Source organism: Lactuca serriola, chromosome 8 (assembly GCF_051521515.1).
Source record: "Lactuca serriola cultivar US96UC23 chromosome 8, Lser_US96UC23_V15, whole genome shotgun sequence".
Classification (NCBI taxonomy): Eukaryota; Viridiplantae; Streptophyta; class Magnoliopsida; order Asterales; family Asteraceae; genus Lactuca; species Lactuca serriola.
The window spans coordinates 326413511-326424450 of NC_136415.1; the positions used below are offsets into that span (position 1 = coordinate 326413511).

At 36.9% G+C, this 10940-nt stretch overlaps 1 protein-coding gene across 1 annotated transcript; it reads right to left on the minus strand.

Moving 5' to 3' along the window:
* Nucleotides 1-4930: 4930 nt before the first annotated feature.
* LOC145065517 (P-loop nucleoside triphosphate hydrolases superfamily protein with CH (Calponin Homology) domain-containing protein) lies at nucleotides 4931-10581 on the minus strand. The gene is made up of 19 exons (XM_079012517.1): nucleotides 10153-10581; nucleotides 9639-9805; nucleotides 9394-9537; nucleotides 9067-9306; nucleotides 8883-8951; nucleotides 8743-8811; nucleotides 8561-8632; nucleotides 8350-8478; nucleotides 8121-8202; nucleotides 7947-8042; nucleotides 7692-7865; nucleotides 7494-7600; nucleotides 7093-7273; nucleotides 6816-6975; nucleotides 6449-6702; nucleotides 6199-6365; nucleotides 5958-6137; nucleotides 5414-5871; nucleotides 4931-5338 (listed from the first exon to the last, which is right to left on the minus strand). Exons 1-19 carry the CDS (start codon nucleotides 10268-10270, stop codon nucleotides 5206-5208), a joined length of 3000 nt encoding a protein of 999 aa, XP_078868643.1. The 5' UTR covers nucleotides 10271-10581; the 3' UTR covers nucleotides 4931-5205.
* Between the last annotated feature and the right edge of the window lie 359 nt (nucleotides 10582-10940).

Sequence of the window (10940 nt, forward strand, 5' to 3'; positions counted from 1 at the left end):
ATTCGTGGATTGGGGAAGTTCTGAGCATGAGGACTCGGCGAGTCATAGGGTTGACTCGGCGAGTAGAGTTAGTCAGGAGGTTGACTTTGACTTTGACTTTGACCAAGGGTTGACCAGTTGACTTCCAGGAGCATTTTGGTAGTTGTTGGCTTTTGTTTGAGTTCAGTGTTGGTGTTGGCTAGTGGTGGAGATCGTATCAGTGGTCGGAGCATCTTGGTCTTATCTTTCAGTCGACAGTTGCGAGGTGAGTTATCCTCACTATATCAACAGTGTCTAAGGCACCAAGGTCGGCCCTTTATCGGATCGAGATCCGGGTATTTGTTGTTATGTTATTGTTTGATATGTTTGCATCCTGGTAGCTAGGATGGTATATGTTAGAGACCTGGTTAAGGTCGGTATCCTGGTGTTTAGGATGATGTTATGCTAGTGACCGGTTAGGTCGGTATCCTGGTTAGGATGATGATATGTTATGTGATCTGCTAGATCGGCTTGTTGACTGTGAATTGTTATATGATTGTATGTTTATTTGCACATGGTTGTTGGACTAGGGTTGGGTTGAGGCGAGTCCTGCTTTGTGCTGTAGGCCAACATACCCAGGGCGGACCGGTTATTCCGAAGGCCCAGCGAGCGGTCCGGATAGGCTGTAGGCCCCAAGAGGGCAGACCAGACGTGTCGAGGCTCGGAGAGTGGACCAGGCCGACTGAAGGCCCAGTGCAGGCGGACCAGTCATACTGTAGACTCAGAGGGTTGACCAGGTGGATTGAAGGCCCGGTGCGGGTGGACCAATCACACTGTAGACTCGATGTATATGGCTAGACTCAGAGAGTGGACCAGGTGGATTGAAGGCCCAGTGCGGGCGAACCAATCACATTGCAGACTCGATGTATATGGCTAGACTCGGAGGGTGGACCAGGTGGGACTGTTGGCCGGTGCGGCGGACCAGTCACACAGTAGACCCGAAGTGCATGGTTGTTCTGTGTTCTGATATGATATGGCATGTTATGCATGTATGGTATATGTGGTTGGTATTTTGGGGTTATCTCACTAATCTTTCGGGCTTACAGTTGTGGTTTAATGTTTTTCAGGTTCTTCAGGAGACCGTAGCAAGGTAAAGGCGTGATCGTACCGCTCCTCATGATTATGTTTTATGATGTGGTTCTGGGAAGACTCTGATAATAATTGTATTGAAAACCTTTTTGTAATAACATTATGAAAATGATTTGTTTTTGAAAAGTTAAAATTGGTTGAAATTTTATGGTCGTTACATTCAGTTCAACACACAGCAAGTACACCCCTAAGCAGGTTCAGTCCAAGTCTAGTCAAAGTCAACTTCAAGTTGACCCGACTCGCCGAGTTGGGTCGTCAACTCGCCGAGTCCCTCACCCTTTACTCGTCCTCATCCATGACCTGACTCGTCGAGTTGGGCCGTCAACTCAACGAGTTCCTCTCTCATATGAACATCGCATGAAACTCATCCGACTCGCCGAGTTGATGAATAACTCGTCGAGTTCACCTTCATCTGATGAACAAGTTCCGTCCTCGACTCGCCGAGTTGATGATCAACTCGTCGAGTTCATCTTCATCCTTATGAAGATTGTCTTGGACTCGTCGAGTCGGTTCTAGCACTCGTCGAGTCCCATGAAATCCAGGTCTAAAGTCACGTCTAATACATTGGGTAACTCTTTCTATCCGATTACAACCCCTTCTAACACACACTGGGTTCCTTTGACCCTCAACAAATATGGGGCTCAAAGCCTCGGACTCGTCGAGTCCCAAGAACGGACTCGCCGATTCAGTCATGTCCACACTCTAAATCCTTGATTTCTGATGTACAACCTTTGATCAAAAGGTAGATCCAAGCTTCTATAATTGATCTAGCACGTAAAGTTACAAACTTTCTGTGCTTGCATGGGACTTTAAGCTCAAAAAGACATAAAACAAGCTCTTAAGATGCATGGGGCCTTTCATGGGTGTAAAAGCCACTCAAATCTGCCTAGTGACCCCTTAAATCCATGTTTGCAAACATGGTTGGCCACCAAAAATGGCTTATAAAAGCCCTAAATCTCCTCAAAGAGGGATCTAACAAATGAATGAGCAAGGTTACAACTTTTTACCTTCAATGAGCTGTAGAAGGTGCACAAACTCGGGTTCCCTTGGTCTCTACTTGCTTCCTCAAGTTTTTCTCCTTCCTTCTTAAGACCACAAGCACCAAAATCCACCAACAAGGATTAGATTGCTTCAATAACGGCTAGGGTTTCAATGAGAGGTGTTTTGGGAGCATAAGGGACGTTTTGGACGACATAACATTGTTTAAATAGGGTGCAAACCCTTGGATTAGGGTTTTTGTCCAGACAACACTTACTTGTCGAGTCTGGGACCCGACTCGTCGAGTCCACGACTTAAAACCCGCATCCCATCCCGCTTCTACTCAGCGAGTTGGTCCTTCAACTCGCCGAGTCCAAGGCCAAAAATGCAAAATACATAGATAAAAATAAAAGAAGAGCGTACCAAGAACCAGGTGCTACAGAGTAGCCTTAGTTTTCATATTTTGACCGCCAAAAATATATAACAAACAATTATAGTTATTTTGGTTTGATTAATGAAGGATATCAATGACTATGGCTAGGGATGAGCATCTGTCCGAACCGAACTGAGAATCGATTTATTAGTAAATGGAGAACTGGGAACCGATTCTGATTTTGGTTCAGTTTTGTTTAACAAGTGTGTTCTTTAGAGATATCTTCGGTCCGGACCCAATTGAACCTGATCGAGAACCAGTTCGGTTCTGTTCAACCCAAGTTTCAGTTCCAGATTTTTCTTTCGGTCCAATCCGGTTATATTTGATTAACAATGTTTCTTTATAAATCATTCAGAAGATTATGCGCAACAAAATAAGATAACCGTGAAACCTTATATTTGATTAACAATGTTTCTTTATAAATCATTCAGAAGATTATGCGCAACAAAATAAGATAACCGTGAAACCAACATCATATTCTTGTTAATTAGCAAAAATAAAATAGTGAAATTGTCAAAGTGAAGTTGAAAGCATGTCATAGTCTTTTTCCTTTTTTGAACGGTTCAAATGTTTTATGTTAAAAAACTAGCAAAAAAACCAAAACATAAGAAATTACATAAGGGAGTTTTTTTACCACATAGTTCAAACTATATTATTTTTCTTGTTCCTAGTCTTAATCCAATCATAAGAGTTGAGCACAATTTTTTTGGAAGATGGTACTTTTCAGGAATTTGTTGATACATCCACAAAAACCGTATAGTAACCATAACAATAACTAAAAAAAAAATCAAGCATTAGGGACACTAGTCCAAAAAAGTTTTTTCTTTTCAAAACCCATATAGTTAGCTTTTGATTTATTAAATATTAGGTGTAAGACTTATGTATTATATGGGTTCATTTTAAAAAAAGAAAATACGAAATTTTAAAAATTTGAAAAGTTTGAATTTATAAGAAAAAAAATAGAAAACTATTGAATTATTAAAATTAAATAGTTTGTTTTTTTAATTAAACAAATAATTTAGATAAATAAACAAAGGAAACAAATAAAATGAAATTGATATGTATTTATTATTATATCTATTGCAATTATTACATTTAAATATTATGTGGAAATAAATAAAATGAAAAAAACCACAAAATGCTATGTGGAAAAAAATTAATTGAAAATAACCACAAAATGAAATGTGGCTAAATCAATAAGAATATGACATGTGACAAAAGTTCTTTATTTATTAGAGAGGATCGGAGATACATCATTAGATGGTCTGTTAACCTTATGTATTTGGTTCCACTAAAAACCTCAATCTAAAACCTCAAAAAAGTTTCTTCTTATGTATTAGAGAGGATCGGAGAAATTAAATATCCTCCTACTTTTTGTTCCTACATATCCTCCTACTCAATGAAATGGTGACATGTGTAACATTTAATGTTCATTTAATAAGATTTTATGATATTTTAGAATACTAATATGACAAATGTCATCATTTAAATGGATAGGAGGATTGGTAGTATCAAAAGGTAGGAGGATATTTAATTTCTCTTAACCTTTTGTTTTATTAAACATTAGAGATAACACCATCAGATGGTCTGTTAACCTTATATATCTGGTTCCACTAAAAACATCAATCTAAAATCTTATTTCTTTTCAAAACTCATATAGTTAACCTTTTGTTTTATTAAACATTGGAGATAACATCATCAGATGGTCCGTTAACCTTATATATTTGGTTCCACTAAAAACATCAATCTAAAACCTAAATGTATTTTGTGATCAACCTTGTTTTGGTTAATCTTTGGATTAGTTAGCACAACTTATATATACGAAATAGTTAGTGACACTTTCTAACATCTCATACACACATACTACGATATTGTTTGCATTGAAAACTTTGTAATCTCTTGTCCTCACGATTTAAAAACATGTCATGAAAGGAGATATCACACCTTATCAACAAACATATTTCTTATTACATGCTACAGTCGTTTGGTCCACGTTTTCTGCTATAAAGAATTGCAGATATGGTCTGTAGACTTCAGAAGTTTTCGGTTCGAAAAAACAAACACCTTAGTTTAATTCTATAAAAGGATCTCAAAACTTTCTAATTTATTTCGTTAACAATTTTGACTTTTGAGACAATATAACTATTAAATATTTTAATTACTTTTTAATATAATATCCTTTATATTGTTAAAATTATAATCTAGTAGTTTGATCGGCTTAACAGTTTTTATAAAGCACCGAACCAGAAGAAGTCAACGAAAATCACCATCTTTTCTTTAACAGAAACCGAACCACATTGCAATTTGCACATGTAACCATTTTCGTCAATTTGATTCTTGATTCGTTTTCATTTCATCTTAATTACAAATTCCAAACCAAATCACATTGACAAATTATAGGGTTCTTCAACATTGACAAGAAAAAGTATCGCATGAATTATAGGGTTCTATTTTATGTCCAAAACCACTGTAGCAAACAGATACAAGCAACTGGTATAATTGCCCCATTTACAACAACTGTTTCACTTTAACAGTTCATCAAAGCCCAATAAAAAAGAAAACAAAAAAAAAAAAAAAAAAAAAAAACGTGGTTAAGCCCTCTCATCACTCTCACTCACTCTCTATATGGGAAAAAAAATCAAAAAAATCAAAGAAATCGGAACTGTTACTTTACTTACCCCCTTTGACTACTTCCTTGTCCCAGCCTTCCTCTTCATTTCAGCGCCGGCGACAGCTCCTTGCCTCCCACCTCGCTGCGGAGCCGGAGCCTGACCGGTCGGTTTCCGCGACGGAGACGGCCCAAGTCTCGGAATCATTGACCTACGAATGTTTGACTTGTTAGAAACAGACGTTGTGGTTAAGAATAAAAAATTTCCTAAAAAATTAACAAAGTACCTGAGATCTGGGCTCTTTGTTGGTTTTCCGTTGGAATTATTAAGCCTTGAGACGGTGGAATTGGGCAAGATCGGGAGTTTTGAATGATTGAACTGCCAAAGAAGATCCGGCTCAGATGAGTCGCTGGTGGCGGCGTCCAGTTCATGTTCATCGGCACCATCAGTAGTCGCGATCTCAAAACCATTTACACCTTGGAATCCGATATTATAAGATTGGTAAACTCCACCGTTATTTTCTGCTTCCCAACATCGTGCTGCTGCTGCAGCTGCGTCTTGCTTGTTAACCATGACTTTATCAACCCAATCAGCAGACCCCATCATGTCTCTATCATCTTCTTCTCCATACGTCGTCTCACAAGGGCTACTACTTATTACCGGAGGCCATGGAGGTGAATTTGCCAACAGTTCGTCCAAATCGAAGCTTTGTGTCTTCTGCCTCGACCTACTTTTTTTATCCATCTATAAAGATATAAATCCATCCACTTTCAGATTCGTAAAATGATTCTTTAATCTTAATTTGTGTTTCGTTACAACTCATTGATTACCTCAAAGTTGGGTACTACTACATCTGTTTGTGGTTTTCTACGAGGCTTGGGTTCAGTGTAGGGATCTCCGTTTAAGTAAGGAGGAGAACGTGATGATAGCTGCTTGCCACCTGGACTTCCAGATACTTTCTGTTCCTGATCCCCTTCTTTCTTTGCAAGAGCCGCCTTAAGATTTGCAATCTGAGGTGGAAAATATGGATTTAAATATATAAACTCCATAAAAAAACAAATGTGATTTTACCTGTTCTTTGAGGTCTTTCACATCTGAACTAGTATCTTTATGTACTTGAGCAGCACCGAGTTCAACAGTTGCAACTCGCTCAGCAAACTTAAGTGTACTAAGTGTTTCACCAACAGCATTCAATTCGGGGCTTATGTGAACAAACATCAATGTCTTTGCTTGTCCTCCTGGACCAAATTTTATAATTTAAATTTGGGAATGAAAGCTTTATTCATAAAGATGATGTTTTGTTTTGTTTTGTTTTGCCTACCAAGTGAATCTTGAAGTAACTGCGTGAGTTTGCTGTTTCTGTAAGGCACATGTGCGTTCTTTTGAGCAAGTGAAGAAATGACATCGCCTAATGCTGAAAGAGATTTATTGATATGTTGTGCCTCTTTTAGTCTGTCTCCAGCCACTTCAGATTTGTCTACTCTTTCACTTCCTGCTAAATCAACCAAATGCATACAACCACGTAGAACAGCTCCAGATGTTACGTCTCTCCCTTGGACATGTACAGTCAAACAGCTGCAATTAATCAAAATTTTAAATTAATCGGATTAATATAATATAATATATAGAATAAAAAAAAATAGAAAGCACATTGCAATTTCGTGCGTATATTGGTTAAAATAGCAAACCTGTGAGAGCGACTACTACGATCATTTAGAGCAGTTGCACCAACAGCACGATTTTTGTGCCCTAATTTCATCAGATCAATAACATCATACATCGATGCCACGTGGACCAGGCTAGCATCTGGAACATTGAATCCATTCTGTGAATTGTTACGAATTTCTAATGTAATATCACATTAAGGAACCCGAAAATAAGAAATTTTTTTTTTTTTTTATTTCGGTGAAAACATTTCATTTAATGAATGAGATGAGATGAGAAAATTTATTAAATGAAAAGGATATCTTTTGTTTAAACCCTCAGTAACGAGGAGATCCCGAACTTGCTCATTATAAATCTCAATCATTTGAACAGAGACATCGTATTGCAGGGTATCCTTCCTTTGTTCAGCAATAAAAAACAAATCACTCAATGCTCGATAGTTGACTCCTTGACTTGTCTCTGTAAGATCCTTTGGTCCAGTCTGGATGAATAGCAAACAAAAGGATTATAAATATTTGAGTAAATTACACGAATGGTCCCTATGGTTTATGGTAATTTGCGTGTTTGGTCCCTAACTTATTTTTTTAACTCGGAAGGTCCCTACTGTTTGTTTTTGTTACATGTTTGGTCCATGTCTTATCTAAATATTTTGCATGAGATACAATCTTGTATAATTTATAGAAATCAGAAAGTATGTTGACCATTGTATGTGTTTTTCCGGATCCAGTTTGACCATATGCAAAGATACAGACATTGTAACCATCGAGAACAGATCGAATTAAAGGTCGAGTATCTGCAAAGACCTCAGCTGCAAAAAGTATAGCAAATAATTAATTACAAGAAAAAAAAATGTAGAATTGAGAGACGAATAGAAGAAGGAAGATCTACAAAGTACAAACCTTGGGTTGATGAGGGACCAAATACTTTGTTGAAGTTAAATGATCGAGATCCTTTTCCGTATTTTGCAGGGGTATTAATGGTAATTGTTCCTTCTTCAATGCTATCCACAACACTCTTGAAATCCGATCGTCCTCCTAAAGAGGGTCTCACCCGACAATAAACTCTAATATTTCCTATTTAAAGAAAATAAATCAGTTATAAATGAAAAACTAGGTTATATAAGGCAAACACATTCAAGAAACTGGCAATGTTACCTTTAAGATCTTGGACCTGATTATATAGCTTTCGGTTTTCCTCAAGAACTCTATGATACCCAGAAGCAGCACTAGCTAGACCATGAATGTGCAGACCTAAAACAAACAAGATTTTAGAATGATGATAGAATGGAAAAAAGAAAAAGAGAGAGAGGAAATTGTTGAAAAATCTACCAAGATTCTGAATCTCCTCATGGAATTTCATTTGCATGAACTGCATCCCAGCTTTTGTGATTGTAAGAGTTTGTTTCAGCTCCTGTGAAACCAAGAGATGCCAAGAATTTATCAAAAGTTTACATAATAAAAGTGATAGAATCTGCATTACAATATATATATATATATATATATATATATATATATATATATATATATATATATATATATATATATATATAGATCATACCTTGATATCTCTTTCCTGTACATCAAAAGCCGTTTGTAGTTTAAGCTGTTTTCTTTTTGTTACTTCATCAGAGATCGACTTCTTATGAAGATTTTGATCTTTTGCAACCTTTTTGTCTTCTGTCTTCAACTTTATTGAGAAAACAAAAGAAAATGTCAAAATTTGATATTCACACCACATAGAACACAGATAAAAGATATAATCTGATCACCTTCATATCACCAGAAGTAGTTTTTAAAAGAGTCATGTTTCCATTAGTGGTATCTTTAGCAGCTGCAAGTTTCTGGTGATCAAGAATATACAAAATGTCAAGCAAGTATATGATTGATTGTAAGACAATTATATTTCTACTTGAAACACCAAGCAAGGAAATTAGGAAACAACATAGCTTACCAATTCAACTTGACTAGTGATTCGATTCTCAAACTCTTCCATGACCTTACTTAGCACAGATTCTACAAGCTACACAAGCAGAATAGTAGAAATCAGTTGCTGTGGTGACACAAACTTGCAAAGCAACAAATTACACTTACCATGGGAACCTCATCAGGTTTCTTATCCAATAGAACTGCACGAACAAGCATGTTTAATGATGAATTAGGCTGCATTGAAATGAAGATTACAGTAAGTATCAAGAATGTCCATTTGATTATGATTAAAAAAGAAGAACTAATAACAAGGGTAGGGGAGAGGAGGCAGCAGGAATAGATTGTCTACCATTTTGCTATTCTCAGTTTCAACAGATTGAACATTGGTGGATGTTTCAGGCATTGACATATTCCTTGAGTAGTTTTTGAATGGTTCTGAGTTTGAGTTTTTGCGTATGAAGTTCTTGCCAGATGTGATGGTTTTCACATTTCCACCAAATTTCCAAGACCCATTGCCACCTGTTTGTTTCCACTCGTTGTAGGATTTGAGTGCTAGAATACAATTCACGATTTTAGATGACTTCCCTCCCTGAAATTTTGTACAAGATTGAAAGTGTCATGAGCAAGCATATACTTGAAATGAAATCTCATATCAATTCCCAGAAAGAAAAGCTACCTGTTCCAAGTCAGATGGTTCAAAGGTAGGGAGTCCCATTTGTCCTACAGCCACAAGAAAGTTTCTCACGTTTTCAAAACACTGATATATAGATAAAGCTGCTCCATCAGGCACAGCAACTGAATCACATGGACTTTCAACCACCTGAAATGATCAAGCTTGGTATCAGCTTCAAGAATCATAGAAGATGAAATCATCATGGAATGGTTATGAAGACGCAAATGGAGGAAAGCAAGAGAAATGACCTTAGGCACAGCTCCTGGATCAACCTTATTGATCACTAAACAGAGAAGTAGTCCACTTCTTAAAGCGAGCCTAAATTCTTCCTCAGAAGGCTGTGCAGGCAACTCTCTTGCCCCAACAACTCCAATCATTTTTCTCAGCCAAGCAGCGGCTTCATACCTTCTCGTTGCTGCAATCCAAAGGTGAAGTCGTTAGTAGCCAATTTTTCAAAATTGAATGTAATACATTGGAATTTGCAATCGTTAGAAATCAGATCCTAGATAATGTTTAGGAGGAGATCACTTAGGTCCTAACCTACAATCTACTCCACCCCTGATTGTGTGCTCAAATTCACAAATAAATTGATCTAGTATTTTTTTTACCTAAATTCTCTTTCATACTAGCATTATGTAATTTCAAAAACATATTTACGTTTGGTTTATTCACAAAAGAAAATTACGTGAAGAACCAGAATTCAGAATTAACACGATCAAGAATTAGTTGCAGGAAGAAACAAAAAAGATAGGTTACACATACCAGCCTCCTCAGCTCTACGAGAATCCAAATCCAGATCTCGAGGTCGATTATCATGCTGTTGAAGAACATCTTCCATCACAGATGCTACCGAAAACGACAATGGACCCTCGGCTGCCATCCTCAAGCGACTTCAGTTTTCAAAATTCAATCCAGCGACATCAAATTGTGTCTTAAACGACCGAAATTGGAGCAGATAGGCTTGTTGAATTCAGTAGAACTGGTAGGGTTTAGCAGGGAAGATCGGAATGGAACAAAAAAGATAGACAAATCATGTGTATATAAATTATATATAAAGTGTTACAGAGAGAGAGATGGAGAAAGAGAGAAGAAAATGGTGGGGTTTTGAAGCTTGCTTGCTCTCTAATACAGAGCTACAACAACATTCGCCATTTTTGCTTTTTCTCGCTGTCTCTCTGCTTTATACGCAGATGCTTCTTGCTAAAAATATTTTTCATTTCGCTTTGAATACAAACCCGCTTATTCCCGTACCTCGTTCCGAGCCTCATGGCCTGATTCCTAACTTAAATCTTACAAGTTACAACCCAGGTCCAGCCGTCCTAAACCACTTAATAATTAAAACTTAATACCATTTGAACAAAAATATATTTTTGAAATGCCATAAAAATATCAAAATATGTAATGATATTTAAAATAATAATATTTAGTAATAGTAATAATAATAATAATAATAATAATAAGAGAGAGAGACCAACTTTTAGTACTAGCTTGCAACGGAGATGTTAAACGTGAAATACCAAAAGTGGTCATCAACCATTTAAGGTGCTTTT

Coding starts and splice junctions, on each gene's coding strand:
- LOC145065517 (XM_079012517.1), bottom strand. CDS start 10,270: ATGGCAGCCGAGGGTCCATTGTCGTTTTCGGTAGCATCTGTGATGGAA. Junction 8,633..8,742: donor TCACTAGTCAAGTTGAATTG/GTAAGCTATGTT, acceptor CTTGATCACCAG/AAACTTGCAGCTGCTAAAGA. Junction 5,872..5,957: donor TAGTAGTACCCAACTTTGAG/GTAATCAATGAG, acceptor ATATCTTTATAG/ATGGATAAAAAAAGTAGGTC.